This window comes from Molossus molossus, unplaced genomic scaffold (genome assembly GCF_014108415.1).
Source record: "Molossus molossus isolate mMolMol1 unplaced genomic scaffold, mMolMol1.p scaffold_m16_p_13, whole genome shotgun sequence".
Lineage (NCBI taxonomy): Eukaryota > Metazoa > Chordata > Mammalia > Chiroptera > Molossidae > Molossus > Molossus molossus.
Window position 1 is genome coordinate 92,879,085 of NW_023425348.1, and position 23,381 is coordinate 92,902,465.

Consider the following 23,381-nt stretch of genomic DNA (forward strand, 5'->3'; position numbering starts at 1 on the left):
GGGTCGCTACAGAACCACAGGGCTGGAGGGATTTTATTTCAGATGGCTGCTCAGTGCCCCTGGGAATGGGTGGCCTTCCAGGAGGGGGCAGGGATGCACAGCTTGGGGGACAAACTGGGGGGCGGAGTGACAGTCTGAGGCTCTCCATATGGTGGTGGGGGTGACAGTGGGGTCCAGGGCAGGCAGTGTCCAGTCATGGCAGCTGGGGAAGCAGAGGCACAGTGATGGGTGTGGCCCTTACAGTGCAGTGACATGGAGGCCCTTTGCCCCAGCCGCCATGGCGCTGTCGTCCCAGGCTGCGCTGCCAGCAAAGGCGTGCAGGTCACTCAGCAGGGCCTCAGCACTGCCAGCTGAGCCCTCCGGCCCCTGGGAGCCCAGGCCCAGGCCCCCTTCGGTGTCACCGTCGTGTGTTTCCTGTGCGGGCTCTGGGCCCTGCTGTGGGCTGAGCGGCCCTCCACACCGCCGCTCCTCTTTCTGGGGTTTGGCGGCCTCCTGGCCACCGTCAAGGCTGTAGTATTCCTCGTCCTGCTCATCCTCCTGCTGCTCGGGGTCCTCATCTGTCGCCTGCAGCTCAGCCCGGGCCCGCAGCCAGCGGCCAGGAGGGCTGGCCCAGAGCACGCGGCGGGTGCGGCCCCACAGCGCAGCGCCCAGGCGGGCTGGGTGGTAGTAGCCTCCTGAGTCGTGGCTGAGGCGGCACCAGGCCAGCGCCAGGCTAGTGGCCAGCAGGAGGAGGAGCAGCAGCAGTAGGGCCACAGTGACAGAGCTGGAGCCCACTGTGTCATCGCCACTGGAGCCCAGGACCCCTGGCAGGGCCAGCAGCGTCCCGAGCCCTAGGGCACAGGGCAGGTCCTGTGGGGAGACAGGCAGGGCTCATCACCCTGGCTGGGGGCCAGGCCACGGGCAGGCTGGGTGACTGAGTCCTCGGTTGCTTTTTGGACAGAATGGGGACTGCAGCAGAAAAGCCCAAGTCCTTACTTGGTCGAGGTCTTTGCGCCGTGATATCTGTCCACCTCCCTCCCTCCCTCCCTCCCACTGCACCTTATAAGCCTGCTCCTGTGGGGGTGGTCAGATGGGACTCTACCTGGAACGTCCCTTTCCCCTCCCCTTGAGCCACGCGGCTCACCAGTTCACCTTAGCTCCAAGTACCTCAGTGAGGCCAACGTGACCTGGATACAACCCTGGCCCATCCCTGCATCCCAGCCAGAATCAGCTGCAGGAAGACCGGGATCTTTCTGGCTCAAGCACCTAAACAATTCCTGGCACACGGTTCAATAAATATTGGTTGACCGTGTCAAGACTGTTCCCACAGGGGTATGGGTGGTGATGGAAGGGAGCCGACAGACTGGTGTTGGGCTGGCTCTTCCTGAGGCCTGGGATGGAGGAACCGGTCCCAAGAAAGGGGTCCCAGAGCCTCCTCTTCCTCCCTCCCAGCCCTCGGGACTGCCCACTGCTACCCCAGCTGCAGCATTTCCGTTCAGTTCAACTTTCTGTCCCTAGGGGCCTCGGGCTGGGGGAGAGGGTGCAGCTGCCAGAGGAAGCCTGTGGTTGGAACAAGGTGGGTGGAGGTTGGGGGGAGGGGTGCAGAGGTACAAGCAAGACTCCCCTCCTAGGCAGGCTTCAGGGGTGCTCACCAGCAGAGCAGACAGAAGGTTTTGAAGGGGGTCTGGTCCTTGAGTGGGGCCCTGGGGCCACAGTCGGAGTCCCAGGGAGGCCCAACTCTGAGGCGAGGCGAGGCGAGGCGAGGCGAGAGGAAGGCCCGCTCCTGCCCCACTCCTGGCTCTCTGCTCTCAGCCTGATGGCTGCTTTTGGCCCCAGTAGGGGGAATCCCTCCTTAACTCCCAGGCCCCGGGATTCCAACTCTGACCTCGTCACCCCCACCCAAGGACCCAGGGGCTCCACACTCACCATCTGTCCACAGGCCTCAGTGCCGGGTGCCCACCTCCAGCTCCAGCTGTGCCGAGTGAGAAGTGAGCTCCCGCCTCGCCTGCAGCTAGGGGTTACTCGATGCTTCCGCTTCCTGCCCGTGACACCCCACCCAGCCATCCCTGCTACCGGCCCCTGGGGGACCTCGGGCCTCTAGGGACCACCCTGACCCACACCAGGTCCTCACGGGTCTCTCAGACTGGGGCTGTGGAGCCTGTGACCGGGCCTCCAGGAGGAGGAACTGGGCACCCAGCTCAAAGCAGGACATGGCCCTAGAGGTTTCCATGTCTTCTGCCTCAGTATCCCTACCTGGCAGAATTCAGGGAAGCTGACGGGGGACGCTCATGGCCCTCAGACCTTTCCCACACTGGTGATCCCTGCGGGCCTCATCTGTCCCGTTTCCAGACTTCTTTCCCCACCCCGCCCTTGCAGCTGAATGGCAGGCCTGGCTTTTAGAAAGAGCATTTTATTTGGAATGAAAATATAGAGCCCATCCCAACTACTCCTGGAGGGAGGGAGCAGGGGGCCGGGTAGGGGCGGGGAGGTGGTCCCTCAGAGTATAAGCTTGCCTTGGTACAAAAATCCTCCACAGTAACGACTAAAGCCAGGCGGTGGCTCCAGCCTGGGCCCACGGGATGGGTCAGGGTGCGGACTGGCCCCTGAACCTGCCCCAGAGGCCCTGGGCAGGGGGCAGGGGGCAGCCAGCCAGCAGTGTGACCTGACAGCAGAGGCTGGGTGAGAAGGGGTAGAGGAGAAAGAGGTGAAGGGGGGTGGCATCCACGGCCTGTGGTCCTAGGCGTCCCCATTCTCCATGCGGCCCAGCTGCTCCTCCAGGCGGCCAATCCGCTCCCCTTGCTCCTTGACCAACGCCCTTAGTGCCCGCACCTCCTGCATCACCTCCTCCAGCTTCCCAGCCTCCTGCAGGGACGAGGGGGTGCTCAGGGGCACAGAACTAGAGCCCTCCCCAAATCGACTGCCAGGCAGGGACCTAAGGCTCAGAGAGAGCACAGCACACGGGGACTTCCCACCACCACCCAGACCGCGCGGCACATACCCCGGCTCCAGCCAGGCTGCTGCCGAGGGCAGCGGTCCTGATGGAGGCAGCAGGTGTGGAGGCCCCAGGGCGAGTGGAGCCAGGGGCCGCAGGCCGGCTGTCAGATAACACGTTGCGCCGGCTGACCTTCAGGTCCCTCTGTTTGCTGGGCACGTAGGCCTCCCGCAAGGAGATGAGGATGGGGTCAGCGTCCCGCCCGCTCACCCACTCCTCTGCCTCCAGGGCCGCCTCGGGCCCTGCTGTGTCGGGGTACAGATCATCCTGGAAGAGGTCCGACTGGCAGGGGGGGAAGGTCAGGATCAGTGGGGGGCCCACCGTCAGGGCCCTCTCGGTCTGGACTCTAGGTGGCCACCTCCTCCTCACTCTCCTGGCTTTCAGGCCTGCACCCCGTCAACTCATTCCCCCATGGCCTGGCCCCCAGTCACCCACCTTCCTAAGGTCAAGTCTGTCCCTTCACTTCTCTTCTGGACACTGCCTACTGCTCCCTCTGAAGCCTTCCCCAACCTTTCTAAGCAAGGCTTGGTGGGATTCAGGGCACCATGGCTGTGCCAAGGACTGTGAGCGCCTGAGGCAGCCCTGCCAGCCGCGTTCACAGCTCGGCTCCCTGGGACATGCCTGGCACACTCAGCAAATGCTGGCTGGAGAAGGATGAAACACGCCCAAGGATCTTGGCTGGGCATCTGAGGCCCAGCCACATGTGGCCTGATCCCTTCCTCCTGGGGGCCTCCGCTGCAGCCAGACTCCCTGTCCCCCTCTCCATCCCCAGCTCTGTGCCTGCGCCTGGCCTACTGCCCACCACGGGAGGCCCTGCCCCCGCCGCACGGTCAGCCAGCCTCTGACGAGAAGACCTCCAGGCTGTCTCCTGTGGCTCATCCAGGCAGGGCCTCAGCTCACCCTTATCCCAGCCTGTCCCCTGCCCAGCACAGCCCAACACATGGGGACACCCTGGCATGTGTCCAGCCCAATGACTGTACACACACTCAGCTATTTCTCATGCATAGGCCTCACTCCAAGCGGCCTGTCTGCTAGTAAGGGAGTAGGTGGACAGGGGACTAGGTGGCCTCACCTTTCTTGGCACAGTCATGACAATGGGCTCACACTTGCGCTCATGCAGTTTGTAGAACCTGAAAAGGGGGAGGGAGAGAGGAGAGCTGGTAGGAGGAACTCTCCCTACCAGCTCCGCTGGCTCCCTCTATTCTCCACCTCCAGTCCTTACCCCAGCTCCTCCCAGGCTGACCTCTGACCCCAGGGCCTCCTAAACAGCCTTCTATAATTTAACCTCTCAACCCTGGCCCTAGGCCATCTCCAAACCCCGAAGCCGGCTGCCTTGGCAGCCCCTCTTACCGGGCGATCTCACACTTGCTGACATCCAGGCCCCTCTTGGGCATGCTGCCCATGCCCCTCTGGGGTTCTTTGCTGGTGAACGTGTTCAGGAAGTGGATGTAGGGGGGCTCGTGTGTGATTTCAAAGTACCGGATGCTAGAGTCGCCCTGCAGGGTGGGAGAGACAGGCTTCAGTGCTCAGAGATCCCTCTTCCCTGTCCCACCGGGCCCGCCCAGGCTCACCTTGCCACAGACGTAGACCACACTGGTGTCAGGGTCATAAAAGGGCAACAGGGCCCCGTTGCTTGAATCCAGCTCCTGCAGGGCCATGGGTTCTTCGAGGTTTTCCTGGCGCGTGGGGTAGGTGCAGTCAGGCCAGAAGCTCCCCGCTCCGCCGGGTCCCAGCCTTCCAGCGGGACCGCCCCAGCCAGCCCCACGCTGCCGCTGGCATTCTCTCCCACCTCGGCTTTGCCGACACAGTGTGCCCCACGAGGCCCCTCTGCTCCCCTCTGCTCCCAGGGCCCCACTCCCCTGGACTGCTCCAGGCCTTCAGACTATCCCAGGCCACTGAGCAAGAGCTGACCATCCCCACCACACGGGAGCTGGGGGTGCAGGCAGCATCAGCCTGGCTCAGGGGCCCCGGAGATTAGGATACAGAACAGAGCTGTGGACAGAGCATTTCAGAAGGGCTGGGAGGCTCCCTGGAGAAGGGGCCTCTACACTGGGTCTCAGAGGGCAGCTGGTGGGAGCAGGCGAGCAAAGGAGGGAAACACCTAGTTGGCAAGAACAAAGTGAACAAAGACACGGAGGAAGCTGGAGGCAGAGGAGAGGCTGGCAGGGCTCTGGGTCCTGAGAGCGTCCGGTGCGAGGCTGAGCTGGGAACCACAGGTCTCTCCAGGGTGACTCCCGCCCTCCTCACCCATGGGGGGGCCCAAGTCGCAAGCCTGCCCAGCTGCAGCCACTCACCGGGTCCCAGAGAGCCAGCTGCCGCTCACTCATGCGGCTGAAGCCTGTGGTAAACACCTTGCCATCTGCCAGAAAGATGGCCCGCATGGGCCGGGCCCCCTCGTGAGCCTTCTCCCGCTCCTGTTGGGGGGCCAGAGTGGTCAGTGCAACGCTTTGATAGAGACCCTTGGCCTAGTCACTGCCACCCTCGCCCTCCAGGGCAGCATACCGCCACCAAGGCGCCCCGGCGGGGGTCAATGATGCGCACGCTCTTGTCCTTGCAGGCCGAGCAGAAGAGGCTGCCGTTGTGGTTCCAGCTGACATTGTAGATGAGGTCGGGGTGCAGGCTGTCCAGGCGGTACAGCTCCTCTGCCGTGCCCACGTTCCAGATGAGCACCACATTGTCACAGCCTGCCAGGTCAGGGAACATCAGCCTGCCAGGCCCCTTTGAGCACCCTCCTGGGACCACACCCGACCTCTGGCCCGAGGGCCTCAGCTTTGCCATCTGTCAGATGGGCCTGGGCGGAGGTGCGAGAGGTTCCATGGCTGTGCAAGGAGGGGGCGAGAGCAGGGGAGTGGTGCAAACCTGCGCTGAGCAGCACATTGCGGGCCGTTGGGTGCCAGGTAACGATGCCCACTCGCTTGGTGTGCCCCTCCAACACCACCACCGGCTCCGTCAGCGGGGAGACTAATCCGTTCTCTGGGATCTGCCACACCTGTGGAAGGGGCTGCCAGCTAAGACCCGTGGCTTGGGCCTGCTTCTGACAGCCTTGAACCCACACCTGCGACCCAGGGACCATCACAGCCCCACACCTCACCATGACGGTGCAGTCCTCTGAGCCACTGGCAATGACTTCATCATTGTGGGGACACCAGTCGATGTCCAGGACAGGTCCCGTGTGTCCACACACCGTCGGGTAGGCCTTGTCAATGCGGCCCGTCTGTGGGCATGAGGGGCTCAGTCAAGGAGGACTCAAGGCCCCAAGCTCCATCCCTCCCAGAGCCTGTCTTCCCTTCCATGGAGCAGGAATGATGCACCTGGCCCGGCCCACAGGTGACTCCTCTTCCTGGCCCACCTCTGCCTCGTGGGCATCACCAGGTGAGCAGGAAATGTTTGTTGCCCCTGACCCTGACTCCGTGGTAATAAAACACTCTTTCTGAGCTGACACAGCAAATGTGGGCCATGACACCTGCCCAGCAGTGTGGGGTGGGCAGGACACGGGATGTGGACTGAGCAAGTGTCTGGCAGGAGTGGCCCGGCGGCCTCCAGTCCTTCCCCCAGCCCTCACGGGCCCCACCTTGTTTAGGGGGAGCACCAGGAAGGCGCCCCCACCGCTGGCCTCCACAATCACCGCCAGGAACTTGGGGTTGACTGCGCAGAAGGTGCTGTCCCAGGTGACACGGGACACTCGAATGTCCTCATAGCACTGGTCATTCTTGACCGGCTGCCCGAACACATGCCGGAATTTGCTCTGCCGAACCACTTTTCGGAAGGACATGTCTGCAGTGTGCGGAGGCCTAGTCAGATCCCACCCAACCCAACGACCCTCAGCCTCCCAGGGCCCAGGGCGGCCTGAAGGGAGGTGGGGAGGATGCCACTGGGGCCTGGTCCTTAACCTGCCTGGCTCTCAGTTCCCCCTACAGATCGGGGGTCACAGGTGCAGACCCTGGCTGCTCCCCCCGGGGTGAGGGGGAAATGCCCACACTGCTGAGTCCAGAGAGGCTTTGCAGGACTCTTCTCGGGCCCTCGCTGACTTTGGTATGTGGAGGGGGAGGGGGAGGGGGAGGGGGGAGGGCGGAAGCCAGAGCAAGTGGGTCCCAGTCAATTCCCAGCAGGCTCCTTCCCGCCCAGGATTTGGAAGCTGGGTGATGAGGGGGGCGGACAGAGGAGGCAGGGACGATCTCCACTCTTGGGGCTGCGTTAGGTCCCAGTTCTGAGTCCCAGAAGATGTGCAGTGCCCGCAGGAATGTGCAGGGAGCCCCAGGCCGGCCCACAGGGCCTGGCAGGACCGGGCGGGGGTCAGAAAGCCGCAGAGCATCCCTGAGCCGCCCAGGAGCGGGGTCCGAGGTAAACCAGGAGCCCAACTTCCAGGGACCCCGGCCCAGGAGGGGGGAGACTGGGTGGCCGAGGGGAGTTGGGGCTGAGGGTGGGGCGCCGCGGAGGGGACGGGCTCCTCGGACTTCCGATCTCCCACCCGACCCCCGAGGCTCCGCCCCCGCAGGCGCGCCCGCCCGCGGCCTGCGCCCCAGCCCCGGCCCGCCGCGCTCACCGGGGGCGCCGGAGACTGCGGCACCGGCCTCAGGCGGCTCCGGATCCCGGCCTCTGGGAAGCAGGAAGCGGGAATCAGGAAGTGACAGAGAAGAGGGGGGCAGGGGGCGGGGGGCGGGGCCGGGGCCCGCGGGGGCGGGGCCGAGGTCACGCGCAGAGGGGCGGGGCGGGAGGCTGGGCGCGGAGCCTGGAGGCCCTGAGCGCAGGGGCGCAGGGGCGCGGGGCCACGGGGGCGGGGCCGGGGCGGGGCCTGGGCGAGGTCTGGGGAGCCCCGCCCCGCAGGCTCCCGGTATCTCTGGGGAAAGGGATAGGGGCAGGGGCGCTGGTGGGGCCCGACGGGGCGGGCCGGAGCCCTGAGGCCGACTGGCCCTGCCCCGGAGTGGGTGGAAGTGCGCCCTCCCAACCCCCTACCCCTGCGTTCCTGGGGTCCCGGTCCGCCCTCCGTACCCACTCCAAAATACGTTATCCACTGGGACCTGTGAACGCGCCTCTTTCTAAGTCACAGAAGTATACCTCTTGGTTAACAGTGTAAATAAAACACATGTTTTAAGGGGCGAGTGGAAGGCCCTAGCCAACCCTTTCTTACCGAGGAACACTCCGGGGCTTGCTGGCCTCCTTATTAAAAACAAAGGGGGCCATGCGCCCCAGGTCCCTCATATGGCCCTGTCTTTCCTTATCCATCTCCCACGGAGACCTGGAGGTCAGTCACAGACTTCTCCCTCCTTCTGACCAGCTCCAGTGACAAGGGGGGCTTAGTTGTTCCTGTAGGTCTCACAGGCAGAGTCTGAGCCTCTTCGCCTGGGGCTGGTGCCCCTGGGGTACTAGCCACCTCCCCTCATTCCTTCTCTGAGCAGCTACTGCCCTGGGTGACCAAGAGGTGGTGGACAAGGTCCCTTTCCCAGAAAGAATGGGGTGCAGGGGGAGAGGGGAAAGAGCAGAAGTCACAAGGAGCCTTTCTAGGGCTTTGTGAAGGCCCCTGTGTGTCCCATGTGGGCTGGGGCTTGTGCCCACCTCATTCCCTTCACCACACCCTGTTGAGGAAACAGCTCAGAAAGGAGAGGTGCCTGCCCCAGGTCACCTCCTGTGACTCAGGCCCCATTTGTTTGGCTCCAAAGTCCTTGCTTTGCCCACTACCCCATAAATCTTGGGCAGGCCAGTCCCTCCAGCCCAGGACAGGAATGTGGATGGCTCGGAAGAGGGAAGGCAGCCACAGAGCCTCTCTCTCCATATTGTCTAAAGCCCAAACCAGATAACATCCACAGTGACTGTCCACCCTACCCCGCCCTAGCTGTCTGACCCCTGCCCACTATCCCTCATTAGCTACTAGTGTTCTTTGCCTGCATGTGGCCTAGTGAAACTGACCCTCCTGGCCCTGAAACACACTACCTTCCTTCCTACCTCAGGGCCTTGGCACATGCTGCTCCCTCCATCTGAAGACTCTTCCCCCAGATCTTGAAAAGTCTCCATCCCTCACTTCCTCCAGGTCTCTGCTCAGATGTCACCTCATCCAACAGCCTTCCCTGACTACCCCTTCCCCCATCAATCTCTGACCTTTATTTTTGTTCCCTCTGTGTCATTTTTTTTTTTTTTATCCTAACCTGAGGACATTTTTCCATTTTTTGTTCAGGTAGAGTGGGAGGGAGAGAGAGGAACAGAGAGAGAGAGAGAAACATCGATGTGAAAGGGACACATCGAGGGGCTGCCACCCGCACAACCGACCAGGGCCGGGGACAAACTGCAACCGAGGTACATGCCCTTAGCGGGAACTGAACCTGGGTCTCTCAGGACCGCAGGCCGATGCTCTAACCGCTGAACCAAACCGGCCAGGGCCTCTGTGTCATTCTTAATCACGACCTGATATAATATTAGATGACTATCTGTGTATTTGCTTTTTGTCTGCCTTACCCACTAGAATGTCAGCAAACTGAGGGCAGCACTTTGTCTCCTTTCCCACTGTATTCCAGCATCTAGAACGAGAAGACCTAGCACATAGTATGTGTTGAATTAATGTACGTTGAATGAATAAATGAACAGCAGCTCTGAATGTAGAACTGAAAAATGTTTGTGTTCACAACTCTCAGAATCAAGGTCTGACCCTTATGAGGGAGAGGGTAGGTGCCTCTTATCTAGAGAAGGACCCATCCCCATAGGTGTGCTGGGGGGAGGTGGAGGGGCTGTGGAATGTCAAGGGTGAGCCCTCCCTTCATCTGCCATGGCCTTGGATGTGCGTATTTCCTCCAACACAAAACCCTCCTCTGAGACTCCAAGAGAACTCCTCTTTATTCTTCAAAACCCTTCATGGCACTGCTCTTTCTCCTGGATAGCAGTCATCCATTATGGGTGGGTTCCCCTTGGGGACCTTGGGGTTGGGGCTGGCCCAGTCTACAAGAGGTGGGGTTTGGAGTATGGACCAGAGTTGAAGGCAGATGGCTGGCATTGAGGCGTTAGTTCCTGATCTGCCTGCCATGTTGAAAAGGCTTTGGGACCCATCACTGGGAGAAGAGAGAAGGGCACTGCAGAGTCCCAAAGGGACACAGTCCAGACCTGTCCTCAGAGAGTGTGCACCCTAAGGAGGTGGGGGAGTGTGAAGCATGGAGGAGGAGGCAGTGTGGTGGAGGGGACAATGCCTGATGGGCAGGATGCTGCCATGTGGGCTCTGACCCGTGGGTCAGTGCTGGTCCCAAGCCTGGATAAGGCCTGGGGGTGCCCACTGGCATAATCAAATTAATAGCTTACAGTTATTAAGCACATATTCTGTTCCAGGCAAGGATCCAAGCACTTCTTTGGGATTAACACTCCCAGGAAATGGGAACCATTATTATGATTCTCAATTTACAGATGAGGGAACTGAGTCCCATAGAGGCCAAGAGGCTTGCTGGAGATCACACAGCTGCTGAGGATTCAAACAACCCCTGAGGGGCACCATAGGCCACGCCCCTAAACCTACCCACATGTCTCCAAAATGGAAGGCAGGCTGGAAGGGCACCTAGCAAGTGCTCAGTAAATACTGGCGGAATGAATGAACTCAACAAGTTTGTGATCGTCCAGAAATCTCTCCCAGCGGCCTCAGTGCCCACAGTCCCATCACTAGGAAATACTATGATTTTGCTGCCAGTGTCACCACCATCCAGCGTGCTTCTGTCCCGGGCACAGGAAAGGGTCACAACAGCTGACCTTGCAAGGAGAATGTCATCACCCCATTTTACAGAGAACACCGAGGTGAAGAGAGAGCTAGGAACCAGAACCCAGGTCCGACCGCACCACTCCAGACTGCCTGTGCAGCCTGCTGCCTTTTTAAAATGCAGGCGTCCTTGGGGAGGGTAGCGTGTTAAATGCCCCTGTCATTTACATCTGTGGATAGGGGTATTACTCAGCTGCTAAAGGTCACAATGCTGAGCTAAGGGGAAAGGCTTGGGGGTGTGTGAAAAGGATAAAGGAAGCCTGGTTTTGGAACACTGGGCGTTGAGAGAAAGCTGAGTGGGGTGGGTGCCAGAGAGAATGATGGGTGTGAAAGGGAAGTGGGGGTGGAGGTCAGAAAATAGACTTTCGGTACTTCCTAGTTATTTTTGTTTGTTTGGTTAGGGTTTTTTTTTTTTTTTTGCACTGTCTGCAACTTGAGAGGGAAGAGGTTGGTTGGCTCTGCTCCAGAGATATTGTGACCTCTGGGGACCTTGGCCCTTTCTGAAGCCACTGGTCCCCAGGGCTCTCTGCTGGGACACACTCTCATCTCTGCCTCTAGGCTGAGTGATAGGAAGGCTCAGATGGAGGCAGGCCCAGGACACTCTGTACCTGCAACTCCCACCATGATGGACAAGTGGAAACTAGCTGAACCCTTAAATGGAACAGACCTTGAAGTCCTCTGGGGCTGCCCAAGGCACAGAGGTGGCCCCATGATCTCTGAGGCCACAGGGCCGTCTGCAACCCAGAACTGGTCAAGGGCACAACTGATCGGGCCCCAAGCTCCCAAGCTGCCAGATGCTGCTCAGGCCAGGGACCCCCGGCCCCTGCAGGGATAGCCCTGGATGCCAGGGAAGGAATGATATCCGTCACTGAGCCCTACTGCGCGCACACACTCCTGCTAGACGCCTCACATGGTTCTGATGCAGTGCTCACCGCGGCAGAGGGAACAGGAGCTGGGGGTGAGCAGCTGCTCCAGAGGCACCCAGAGCTGGATTTGCTTGTTTGTTTGTTTTTCAGATAAATTATCTTACATTTAATCAATCAATATTACAAAGTGTTCGTGCTCCATACACCTCATAACATCCAGGTGTGAGGGTACCTATAAGAGGGGGGACTTGCAACCTCTGTCCTACAGGAGGGCTGCCCGAGGGCCCGTCCACAGAGCTCACTGGCCTGGCCTCCTGCAGGTCAGGGGCTGTGGACCCTTGACCGGCAGGCTTCTGAGTGCGGAGCACAGAACAGGGCTCCTCTCAGGCCTTCCTGTGAACTGCACGTGAACCTGCTTGGCAGTGGGACTTTTGTGGACATGGCTGTGTGCAGGCCTGCACCACGAGAGAGAGCTGGTCCCAGGGCTCGGAGGCCTGGCCTGGACTCAGGCGAGTGAGCCCCACTGCCTTGCAGCCAGGGGTACACGGAGCTGAGGGAAGAGAAGGGGGAGCAGCCCCGTGTACATAGCATATAACATTAGTTGCTGAGAGGGACAGAACAAAGACAGAGGCCAACAACCATCAGGCAGCTGAGAAACCAGAAATACAAATATAGCCTGGGCACTCGGGGGAAGCTATACAGACCCAGGTGCTCTCTTGTGCCAATTTGCCAGGGGAGGCCGAGGGGGCGGCAGGCCGTGTCCACAGGCCCTGGGCAGGGCTCATCCCCTGCCCGTCCATTCCCTCCCGGACCCGGGTGTGGCAGAGCAGAACAGGGCTGGTCAGAAAGGCAAACAGAAGCTCGAACATCCCCACTGCAGGCAGCAGACTGCGGCTCCGGGAGACTGGACCCGCAGAACCACGTCGCTTGTGCTGGTCCAGCAGCTGTTCCAGGAGCACGTCCTCAGTGCCGCTGAGCTCGACGTGGCACACTGTGCCCCAGAACCTGGAGTCTGAGCCTCGGTACCGTCTGCCAGGGTAGAGCTGCCACATCAAAGGCAGCGAGCTTGGGGGCAGCTGGCTGGGGCGCACAGCCTCCCCCTGGGGGATGTCTTCCTGACGCATGAGCATTGGACTCTACTTTCTATCTCGATGGTTACGGGCAGCCACGTGCGCCGGTTCTCGTCCATGTTCACAGACTTCCGCCAGACCCACAGGTGGTCTGGGTGCAAGTTCGTGTGCACCCTGAGCTGGAACTCACCCATGACACCTCGAACAGTCTAAGGAGCAAGAACTGCAGCCTCTCAAAGCCTCTCGCTTGTTCCAGAGCTGGATTTGAATCCAGGCTTGGCCGCTCTCGTCGCTGCTGCTGTCACCTTGCTGAGGGGAGTCCTGCCCCAGCCTCACCGCTTGTGGGCTCCTGCTGGCTCCTGAATGCCTCCCTCCTCTGCGGGCACTTCCTCCTTTGGCACCCTCATGCCCAGGTCAGAGATGGGATAGAGAGAAGGGCTGGGAGGGAAGGACAGAAAGGAGTCGGATGCAGCCCAGGGAATTCCCGGTGCTCTTTCTCCTCCACCGCTGGAACTAAACTGTCGGTGGGGCCTGAGGGTGTTGGAGGGCAGAGCCCAGCAGGACACCACCAGCTGTGACAGTTCAGCCATTGGGCCACTGTGGGGGTGGGGGACAAGCATGAAAGAGCTTGGTGGGACCTAGACAGGGACACGGTGCTCAGAACAAACCGTCTGGGACTTTTGGCCACTTCATTCTCACTTCCCCCAAGTCCTCCTGCAGGCCCACGAGACCTGGTAGGGTTTTCCATGATGCCGTCCTCCACGACACCCCTCGTCTCTGACTGGCTGGTTCCTCCATCTCTGGCCGCCCTGGCGGACCTAGGCTTTCTGGGCCCCCACGTGGGTTCTGCACCAGGAGCCTCCTCTGCGGGGCACTGCCGGGCTTTCTCATTCAGAGGCGGCAGGCGTGGTTGGATTCTCAGGGATCTCTGGGGTGGGATCTTTGGATGGGGCAAAGGGGGCTTCATCACAGGGGCTGGGGGCTGAGCTGGCAGCAGGTCCAGGGATCTGGGCTTCAGGGCTTGCCTGTGGCTGGGCCACAGAGTCCACCTGGGGCTGGGCTTCATGGTCTACCTGTGGCTGGGCCGTGGGGTTCGGCTGGGGCTGGGCCACAGAATCTGATGGTGGCTGGTCTGTGGAGTTTGGCTGAGGCTGAGCCACAGAATCTGATGGTGGCTGGGCCACAGAATCTGACGGTGGCTGGGCCATGGAGTTCGGCTGGGGCTGGGCCACAGAATCTGATGGTGGCTGGGCCACAGAATCTGACGGTGGCTGGGCCGTGGAGTTCGGCTGGGGCTGGGCCACAGAATCTGATGGTGGCTGGGCCGTGGAGTTCGGCTGGGGCTGGGCCACAGAATCTGACGGTGGCTGGGCCGTGGAGTTCGGCTGGGCCTGGGCCACAGAATCTGACGGTGGCTGGGCCGTGGAGTTCGGCTGGGGCTGGGCCACAGAATCTGACGGTGGCTGGGCCATGGAGTTCGGCTGGGGCTGGGCCACAGAATCTGACGGTGGCTGGGTCGTGGGGTTCGGCTGGGGCTGGGCCACAGAATCTGACGGTGGCTGGGCTGTGGAGTTTGGCTGGAGCTGGGCCACAGAATCCACCCGGGGCTGGGTCGTGGGGTTCTCCTGCAGCTGGGCTGTGAGGTTCACCTGTGTCTGGGCCTCAGCAGTTGGTCCCGGCAGAGTCTGTCCCGCCGAGTCCACTTGGGCTTGCGGCTCGGCCGGCGTGAAGCTGCCCGGCCGTTCTTCGCAGAGCGCTGCCGCGAAGGAGGAGAGCACGGTGCGCAGCAGGGCCCGCAGGTCCGCGCTGGCCAGGAGGCAGAGGAAGGGACTGAGGCAGCTGTTGAGCAGGATCAGGTAGTCGGAGTAGACAAGCACTTCCCATAGCAGGTAGCCTGGGTAGATGTCCCACAGGAAGGCCAGGTACAGCAGCTGTGCCAGCTGGTAGGGCAGCCGCAGGACCACGTAAGCTGACAAGATGGTCTTGGCCACCCGGGCAAAGCCGCGGCATGCCGCGGGTCTTGGCTGGCGGCGGCAGCAGGTCCTGCAGGCGGCGGCCTGGGTGAGCACGTGGCAGACGAGCAGCAGGAGGAAAGGCAGGAAGCCCCCCAGGATCTCCAGCATCCGCAGTGGCAGCTCCTCGCTGTCCCAGAAGTCCAGGCAGATGACCAGGTCGTACCACCAGACGACGGCCTCAGGAAAGACCAGCCAGGGTACACTGAAGAGTGTGGCCAGCACCCAGACCCCGGCGCAGACCCAGAGGGGCAGGCGGACCGGGCGGCGCCCAGGGTACCAGCGTGGGCAGAGCGCCAGCAGGCAACGGTCCAGGCTGAGGGCTGCCAGCAGGAAGAGGCCAGAGGAATAGGACACGCCCCACAGGAAGTAGTAGAAGCGGCACGCTGCTGTCCCCAGCGGCCAGTGCCCTCCATACTGGATCTCCATGATCTGGAAGACCGCTGCGGCCAGGAACAGAAAGTCAGAGAGAGCCAGGCTGAGCAGGAGCAGAGCCAGCCGCGTGCCTGCTCCCTGTCGGGCCTGCGAGCCAGCCAGCCATGCCATGACGGCGTTGGCCGGGAGCCCCAGGATCAGCAGAGCCACCAGGAAGACCGTGTCCCAGCTACCCTGGGGGTAGTAGTCCTCATCATCGAGCTCCGTGCGGGGCCCACGGCCAAAGACACCCAGGTTGGCTTCCATAGCAGTGTCCATCTGAAGTCCCCAGTATACCGCTGGACACGGAGGGTGCCTGATAAATCAATGGAGGCATGAATGGTGGTATGAGAAAGTGCTGCGCATCTCCAGGCAAGTCCCTGACCCTCCCTGGGCATCATCATCACCTTTCGGGTAATTACCCTTTGCCACGGACTTTAATGGATTACCTCACTTAGTCCTCATGCAATCCATTTTCAGGTGATGAGAGGGAAATTCAGAGGGTCAGTGACTTGCCCACGGTCAGAGGTAGGAAGGAAGACGCCAGGACTTGAACTCAGACCTGACCACTCTGCCATTCGGAATCCCAGTGTGTCCCAGTAGACGAAACCAGAGGTTTTATGTCATATTTTTAAAGCTGGTGAATCTTTTCTTTAAGTAACTATTAGAGTGGAATTCCAACGAACTAAAGGGAGGACTAAGACTAAAGGAAAGAGAGTACCCCCAGGGCCCCAGGGAACACAGTTTAAAAACCACCTGGTCAGATCATTGTAGGCCCCTTTTTGTCTGGTATCCTGGGGTTGAAGTGTTTAAGATTCCAAAACAGAGGCTCAGGTCCCATGGGTGCACAGGAATTCAAGGGTGAGAGAGTCTGGGGCTGAGTAGGCCCCTCCCCCAGCGAGTACAGCTCAGTGACCTCAGGGTGAGGTCCGCAGCTCAGGGCCCCAGTGGCCTGCGGCCAGGAGGGCTGTCCTGGGAGCAACTTGAGCCTCTTCATCATTCTCCAGCCCCACGGTGGCGGCCCTCTCCCCGTTCTCACAGCTCAGACAGAGGGGCCCCCACTTGTCCTCTGCGGCTACTACGCAGAGAAGGGGGCTCCGCAGTGTGATGAGGATGAGGGTGGCTGCTACCCCCACTTTCCTCACCGGTGGAGCGAGTTTCCCTTTGAGAACAGAGAGCCCCGATGGGAGCGTGGAGTCAGGGGATGAAACTGATGCCACTGAAAGGCTGGGTCCCACCTGTGGCCCGTGGCCCCAGCCACTTGGCCTTCAGCCCAGTGGCCTCCCCACAAGTGCCCACCCAGGGCTCTTCCTCAGGCAGACCCCACTCCGCAAGCTCCAGCCCCTGCTGGGTCAGAGCCCTGGCTTGGCTTACCTGTGAGGTAAGGCTGCTGGCCGGAAGGAGCAGGGCGTGCCTGGCTGCCCAGAGGTCCAGCTGTCTGCAGGGCCCACACCTGGGCCTGCTGCATGGCACCCGGCGGCGCTAAGGCGGCCTGCATGAAACCCAAGCTGAGAGGACATCAATCATTCATGGGGCTGCTCACCAGGAAACCCTAACCCGGGCCCAGTAGGACCAAGTGACCGGCCGGGCCCCACGTTCTTGAAAATGCCAGATGGCCGGAACCCCCGCACTCTGGGTCTCTCCAGCACAGTGTAGGCTCTGGAAGCCCCAGGTTCTACCTCCTCTGACCTCACCCCCATGCCCCTAAACCCAGCATTCAAGGCCTCTCTTCCTCAATTTCACACACCCTCTGCTCCAGCCAGGACGCCACCTGTGAGGGGCTGCGGCGGGCAGTTCGTCCTGCATTGCCCCTCCCGCCTTTGCCCACACTGAGATGCCTTTTGTCTGAGATGCTGTCCCTTGTCCTCTCTTAGCTAAGTTCTGCCCGTGTCACACAACTGGGCTGAGTCCTCGACTCTTCAGCAATATCTCCCCCATTTTATAGATAAGTCATCTGAGGCTTGGAGATGAATTTGCTGGGCCTCCCAGTTCATAAGTGGGCAGAGTTGTATTCTGAAGCTCATGACAGCCACCGTGTTCTGAGACGGGTCCTCTTGACCCATCTGGTTCTGCCCTGGCCAAATGGGGCAGAGGGCCCGGATTAGGGCCCGGGCTGCCTGCCTCACTTAGCCTAATCCCTCTCAGGGCAGATCCCAGGCCACCAGCTCTCAGGGTCTCTAAGCAGCTTGACGGGTCCTGAGAGCCAAGGGTGCTTCCTTGTGCTGCCTCTCTGCGCCCCGTCCCCGTCTCCACATGGCCACAGAGCAAGTGAGGGGGCAGCATGGCCCAGCCCGGGCCCCCAGCCCCCAGAAGCCCCCTGTGGGGGTCGTGGCTCCCAGGAGTGGTGCTGAGGGACAACCCTTGACCAGGAGGAGAAGCAGGAGGGAGAGGGGGCCCCAAGGGTCCCGGAAAGGTGCTGACAGCTCTGGGAGGCAGACCCCGATCCAGTGCCCCGAGGCCCCAGCGAGCAGCAAGAACCCCTCGAGGCCAGGAGGACAGGAGGAGCCAGCACCTGCGGCGCCCGGGCCAGCCTCTCGTCGCCAGTCCCACCGGCATCGTCCTGCCTCCCAGCATGATGCTGCTCAGAAGACATATGGGCCCCTGCTCAACCGCATCTTTGGGAAGGTGAGACAGGGCCTGGGAGTGGGGGTGGGGACTTGTGCCCTCAGGTTCAGCCCACCCTGCCCCAGAGCTCAGGCCTCTAGCCGCTCCCGCAGGGACTCTGGAGCCTGGCTATTCAGTAAGGTTTCTGGAAGGGTAGGTCTTGGGCCGGCCTGGGCAGAGGGAGCTAGACCTCAAACCCAAGGTTCTGTGAGAGTTCAGGGCCCCAGGAGCAGCAAGGGGGTGTGTCTTTCCTGGAGCCCACCGGACTTCAACCACCTCCCCCTGCCCTTGTGGAACTGGCCCTGCCCAGGCCAGTGTGGGTGGGGTTGGAGGAAGATGGCCAGAGTCCTGGCTGGCCTTGGGGACATGCTGGACTATGCCCTGCAGGACCGAGAGCTGGGCCCCGAGGAGCTGGATGGTGAGTGATCCTTGCTGGCGGCAGCGGGTGGGAGGTGTCCCTGAGCCTGGCTCCTGGTCCTGACCACCCTCCCCTGCAGAGCTTCAGGCCGCCTTTGAGGAGTTTGACAGTGACCGTGACGGCTACATCGGCTACCGGGAGCTGGGCGCCTGCATGCGGACGCTGGGCTACATGCCCACTGAGATGGAGCTCATCGAGGTCTCCCAGCACGTCAAGATGCGAAGTCAGTGCCTGACGCCACCCCCAAGCGTTCAGCGAGGGGGATGGAGGTGGGGCAGGGCGGAGAGATGACAATGTCCAGGACAGTTTGACAGGTTGACATTGGCCCCTTAAGATGCAGGGACACCGGGGGATAAGGAAGGCACTGGGGCTCCAAGGGAGGCCCTTGGGGCTCCATGGGGACTTAGGTTGAAGAACCCCGCCTCTGACCTCGTCACAAAGTGCTTCTTGCCAGTACTGGCCACCTCACTCTGTCTCTGTTTCTGCCTGTCTCTCTCTGTGGCTCCTACAAAGAGCCTCCTGAGGTTCAGCGAGGCCTAGTGTGACAGAATCCTGGCTGTTCCCTGTGCTTAGATGTAGGATGGGTGGACCCCGTGCTTTTCGTTAGCTGGTTCTCTCCATTCCACGACACTGCGCTGGCTTTTTCTTTTCTTTTTTTTTTTCTTTTATTTATTTTTTTATCCTCACCTGAGGACATTTTTCCATTTTTTTGTTCAGATAGAGCGGGAGGGAGAGAGAGGAAGAGAGAGAGAGAGAAACATTGATGTGAAGGGACACATCGAGTGGCTGCCACCCGCACGACCAACCAGGGCCGGGGACAAACTGCAACCGAGGTACATGCCCTTAGCGGGAACCGAACCCGGGTCTCTCAGTACCGCAGGCCGACGCTCTAACCGCTGCGCCAAACTGGCCAGGGCTGCGCTGGCTTTTTCTTTACGGCTCCAGAGCGGGATGTGATTGATTGATCAACTGATTTTTGTTAATCCTCACTGGAGGATATTTTTTTCCCTTTGATTTTTAGAGAGAGTGGAAAGGAAGAAGGGAATGGGAGAAAGAAAGAGAGGGAGGGAGAGCCCTGGCCGTTTTTGCTCAGTGGTTAGAGCGTCGGCCCACGGACCAGAGAGTCCTGGGTTCGGTTCCCGCTAAAGGCATGTAACTCGGTTGCAGTTTGTCCCCGGCCCCAGTTGGGGTCATGTGGGTGGCGACCACTAGATGTGTCTCTCTCACATCTATGTTTCTCTCTCTCTCTCCCTCCCACTCTATCGATGATAAATGCAAAAAAAAAAAAAAAAGAGAGAGGGAGGGAGGGAGAGAGGAAGAGAGAGAGGGAAACATCAATGTGAGAGACACTCACTGCCTATGGTGGCCGGGAATCAAACCTGCAACCAAGGGTGTGCTCTTGACCAGGGATTGAACCTGAGACTCTTGTGCTCGGGCCGACACTCTAACCACGGAGCCACACCGGCCAGGCCGGGATGTTATTTACAATTGATGTGAACATTTCGGTTCATGCTTCTTTTCTTTCCCCAAAGCTGTTATTTGATCATCAGTGTTTTTTATACTTGATGGCACCTTAGAACAGAGGGGTGACACGGGTATGCTTCTTTCTTTTTTTATCCTCACCCGAGGACATTTTTCCATTTTTTGTTCAGATAGAGTGGGAGGGAGAGAGAGGAAGAGAGAGAGAGAGAAACATCGATGTGAAGGGACACATCGAGTGGCTGCCACCCTCACGACCAACCAGGGCCGGGGACAAACTGCAACCGAGGTACATGCCCTTAGCGGGAACCGAACCCGGGTCTCTCTGTACCGCAGGCCGATGCTCCAACCACTGAGCCAAACCGGCCAGGGCTCTTTCTTTTTTTTTAATGACATTTAGATTAGTTAACTTTTTTATTCTTTTTAAAAAATATGTTTTTATTGACTTTTTGGAGAGAGAGAGAAGGGAGAGAGAGAGAACACTGATGTGAGAGAGAAATATCGATCGACCGCCTCCTGCACGCCCCACACTGGGGATCGAGCCTGCAACTGAAGCATGTGCCCTGACCGGGAATTGAACCGGGACCTCTCAGTCCATGGGACAATGCTCAGTCCACTGAGCCACACCAGCTTGGCATGGATATGCTTCTTTAAAGGTATTTATCACCCTGGCAGGTTTGGCTCAGCGGTTGGAGTGTTGGCCCGCGGACCAGAGAGTCTGGGGTTCAGTTCCCGCTAAGGGCACGTACCTCGGCTGCAGTTTGTCCCCGGCCCCAGTGGGGTGATGCGGGTGGCAGCCACTCGATGTGTCTCTCTCACATCGATGTTTCTCTCTCTCTCTCTTTGTCCCTCTCTCCCTCCTGCTCTATCTGAAGATGAATGCAAAAATGTCCTCGGGTGAGGAGAAAATAAATAAATAAATACAATAAAGGCAGCCCACAGGGGTCCACAGACGTGCTGGCCAGGAACCCCAGCGCCAGGAGCACCCAGGAGCAGGTTCTCTCGTCCCGGCTTAGGATAAGGAAGGCAGTTTAGGCAGTCATCCAAGGCCACGCACCATCAGCAGCAGAGCCAGGGTTCGGACCAGGGGCTGCCTGGTTCCACAGCCTGGCTTCTTTCCCCCACAGCTGGGTGCTTCACTGAGTGTACTCCCAGCGGAAAGTGGGGGTCCTGCCTCCTGCCCCGAGGGCGTTCTTTCCTTAATGCAGAGCCAGGAGGGAGTGGCCCTGTGAGTCTCTCCCTGGGCGCTAGCCCTCCATTATGATACTCTGTTTGGGTCCACAGTGGGTGGCCGTGTGGACTTCGAGGAATTTGTGGAACTGATGGGCCCAAAGCTGAGAGAGGAGACGGCGCACATGCTGGGGGTGCGGGAGCTGCGCATGGCCTTCCGAGAGGTGTGGGCATGGATGGCATGGTGAGGCGGGCGGTGCGTGGGCGGCTGGATGCCATCCTTCCTGGCCTCCCACCCCAGCCAGGGGAGACAGAGACGGGGACCTCAGCCTCTGGAGGCCCAGAGCCCTGCAGATGCAGAATGAGGGCCAGGGAGGGGTTGGACTTCCTGGAACGGGCGGGGAGGGTTGGGGCTATGGAAGGTAGGGGCATTAAGCACAGCACACGGTAAGGTGGAGACGGCTTTGGGTGGGAGGGCTGAGCCCTGCTGGGATCCTAGTTTGACAGGGACAGGGACGGACGAATCACAGTGGCAGAGCTGCGACAGGCAGCACCAGCTCTCCTCGGGGAGCCGCTGGCGGATCCTGACCTGGATGAGATGCTCCGAAATGTGGACCTCAACGGGGATGGCACCGTAGACTTTGATGGTAAGTGTCCTTCCCAGATAACCCCGCACCCCCACCCCTCCAGCTCCCAGGCCGAGCCCAGCACCTCTTGGGATCCATGACCTGGACGGGCCCTTCTCTCCTGCAGAGTTTGTGATGATGCTTTTCACCCCCTGAGGCTCCAGCAGATTTTCACCTGCCGGCCCCAGACCAGCAGGGTTCACGCTGCATACCCTCCCCACGGGGCCCCAGGATGGAAGAGACCAGCAGCCCCCAGGCTTCTTGTGCCCCTGACAACATCTGGCTGGAGAGTTGGCTTGTCACCTGCCCACCCTCATCTTCACCTCCTCCCCACCCAAAGTGCTCAACTGCCTGTCATTCCCCAGTGTGAGCGAGATTTGAACCTTTCCAGTCCCTTGGGAGGGAAGTAGGCCGCCACCTGGCACTGGCAGCATTAAAACATGGGGCAGTTTTGCCCTGGCCAGTGTGGCTCAGTTGGTTGGTCATCTTGCACACCAAAAAGTTGCCAGTTGGATTCCTGGTCAGGGCACATGCCCAGGTTTCCAGCTTGATCCCCAGTAGGGGGCGTGCAGGAGGCAGCCAATGGAGGTTCTGCTCTCACATCGATGTTTCTCTCCCTCTCCCTCCCTCCCTTTCACTCTATCTAAAAATCAATGGAAAAATATCCTCAGGTGAGGATTCACAACAGCGACAATAACAAAAGTCATTGAGAGTCTCAAAAGGAAAAAATATAGAGAATGGGCATGAGGCAGTATTCAGAGAGATGATGGTTTTCCACAAAGACAAGTGCTCAGACTGAAGAACACTGGAGCCAGAGGAGAGTAATTAAACTGAAATGTACATCTAGCCGCACTGCAGTGGAACTGCGGAATACAAAAGGAAGTGAAAGGGGTTCCCACCCACAGACTCTCATTGAAGGAATGGCTTTAGTAGGAAGGAAATTCAGTCCAGAATGAAGGCAGAGTATGTACTAAATAATAGGAAAGAAACCAGTGAACACATTGGTAGATTTAAAGAAGCATTTACCATTAAAAATTAATTTGGGTGATTTTTAAAACAAAGAGGGACTAAGATAATAGACCAAACAAAATGGAAGGTGGGAGGGGATGCTTTAGACATGCTGAAATGTTCTCCTAGAGGACAGATTAATTGATTAACTTTAGATGTTTTTTAATCGTTTAAGAGTAACCATTAGTATAATGTAAATAGAGATAGAATGTTCCACTCAATAAAAGAGGAAAAGGGGCAGAGGGAAGAGTTCTTGATTAAGCCAGTAAAGGCTAGGAAAGGGGGGGAAGCAATAAAAAACAAAATCTGTAGAAAACATTAAAACGGAAGGTAGATTCCTGAAAAAAAAAAAAATTACATTAAATATAAAAGATTATGTTTGTCAGTTAAAAGTATGAGTCTCAGTCCCAGAAGAAAGTATCAATATTAGGATGGGTTCCCTTGCGCGACAAGGAACCAAAACAGCAAAGCCTTAAACTGGGTAGAAGTTTATTTCCCTCACAGGAAGTCCTAGTTGAAATCCAGCTCTATGGTGTTCAGGGACCCAGGCTTCTTCTGCTGGGTGCTCAGACACTCCTAGGGGGTGCCCACATTTGTTTTCCAGGTGGCAGGAACAAAAACAAAAGGAGGCAAAGAACATGAACCATATAATTATACCCCATTAGGCAGGACTCATCTCCTGGCATACCTAGATGCAAAGGATGCTGGGAAATGCAATCCTTGTTTTGGGTGGCCATGTGCTCATCTAAAAACCAAAGGCTCTACAGCTACGAGGGCAGAGAGTGAACACCAAAGGGCAGATATCAGACTCTTCCCACAGCTGCTGCAGGATATGGGAGACACAGTCAAAGCATAATGACAACTGAAAGGCGGAAAGGGATAACCTGGAAAAAAGATTTACTAGGAGAAAATGAACCCAAAGAAAGCATGACATATGAGGCGAAAAGCATTAGGGAGAGAGTCACGATTCACTAAGGAAATCTAATGTTCCTAATGTATGCAGTTAGTGGCATATTTTCC

The 23,381-nt window shown here is 59.1% G+C and overlaps 4 protein-coding genes across 5 annotated transcripts; 1 reads left to right on the plus strand and 3 right to left on the minus strand.

The window, feature by feature from the left end:
- Positions 1–21: 21 nt before the first annotated feature.
- Positions 22–2,263, minus strand: LOC118627655 (protein tyrosine phosphatase receptor type C associated protein). The gene is made up of 2 exons (XM_036258052.1): positions 1,906–2,263; positions 22–849 (listed from the first exon to the last, which is right to left on the minus strand). Exons 1-2 carry the CDS (start codon positions 2,041–2,043, stop codon positions 238–240), a joined length of 750 nt encoding a protein of 249 aa, XP_036113945.1. The 5' UTR covers positions 2,044–2,263; the 3' UTR covers positions 22–237.
- Positions 2,264–2,369: 106 nt separating this feature from the next.
- On the minus strand, positions 2,370–7,590 carry CORO1B (coronin 1B). The gene is made up of 11 exons (XM_036258049.1): positions 7,515–7,590; positions 6,543–6,745; positions 6,063–6,185; positions 5,831–5,960; positions 5,474–5,655; positions 5,266–5,385; positions 4,543–4,647; positions 4,322–4,467; positions 4,044–4,101; positions 2,978–3,253; positions 2,370–2,841 (listed from the first exon to the last, which is right to left on the minus strand). Exons 2-11 carry the CDS (start codon positions 6,741–6,743, stop codon positions 2,716–2,718), a joined length of 1,467 nt encoding a protein of 488 aa, XP_036113942.1. The 5' UTR covers positions 6,744–6,745; positions 7,515–7,590; the 3' UTR covers positions 2,370–2,715.
- Positions 7,591–13,448: 5,858 nt separating this feature from the next.
- Positions 13,449–16,750, minus strand: GPR152 (G protein-coupled receptor 152). Its single transcript, XM_036259681.1, is given in 3 exon segments — positions 13,449–13,805; positions 14,232–15,372; positions 16,431–16,750. Coding segments are annotated over 3 exon segments (1,644 nt in total). The 5' UTR covers positions 16,577–16,750.
- A 507-nt stretch (positions 16,751–17,257) lies between these two features.
- CABP4 (calcium binding protein 4) lies at positions 17,258–21,846 on the plus strand. Of its 2 annotated transcripts, none has more exons than XM_036258985.1 (6): positions 17,258–17,681; positions 18,048–18,078; positions 18,158–18,301; positions 20,842–20,951; positions 21,227–21,374; positions 21,511–21,846. In XM_036258985.1, exons 1-6 carry the CDS (start codon positions 17,310–17,312, stop codon positions 21,624–21,626), a joined length of 921 nt encoding a protein of 306 aa, XP_036114878.1. In that variant the 5' UTR covers positions 17,258–17,309; the 3' UTR covers positions 21,627–21,846. The 2 variants fall into 2 exon arrangements, with proteins under 2 accessions (XP_036114878.1, XP_036114879.1); XM_036258986.1 differs by having other exon boundaries at positions 21,481–21,585.
- The last annotated feature ends 1,535 nt before the right edge of the window (positions 21,847–23,381 follow it).

Excerpts from the sequence above, each read along its gene's own strand:
- LOC118627655 (XM_036258052.1), bottom strand. The coding sequence starts at position 2,043 with ATGGCTGGGTGGGGTGTCACGGGCAGGAAGCGGAAGCATCGAGTAACC. Across the intron at positions 850-1,905 it reads CTGAGGCCTGTGGACAGATG|GACCTGCCCTGTGCCCTAGG; the intron begins GTGAGTGTGGAG and ends GTCTCCCCACAG.
- CORO1B (XM_036258049.1), bottom strand. The coding sequence starts at position 6,743 with ATGTCCTTCCGAAAAGTGGTTCGGCAGAGCAAATTCCGGCATGTGTTC. Across the intron at positions 4,102-4,321 it reads AGCAAGTGTGAGATCGCCCG|GTTCTACAAACTGCATGAGC; the intron begins GTAAGAGGGGCT and ends CCCCCTTTTCAG. Across the intron at positions 3,254-4,043 it reads TCATGACTGTGCCAAGAAAG|TCGGACCTCTTCCAGGATGA; the intron begins GTGAGGCCACCT and ends CCCCCCTGCCAG.
- CABP4 (XM_036258985.1), top strand. The coding sequence starts at position 17,310 with ATGGCCACAGAGCAAGTGAGGGGGCAGCATGGCCCAGCCCGGGCCCCC. Across the intron at positions 17,682-18,047 it reads TCAACCGCATCTTTGGGAAG|GACCGAGAGCTGGGCCCCGA; the intron begins GTGAGACAGGGC and ends TATGCCCTGCAG. Across the intron at positions 21,375-21,510 it reads TGGCACCGTAGACTTTGATG|GCTCCAGCAGATTTTCACCT; the intron begins GTAAGTGTCCTT and ends TCACCCCCTGAG.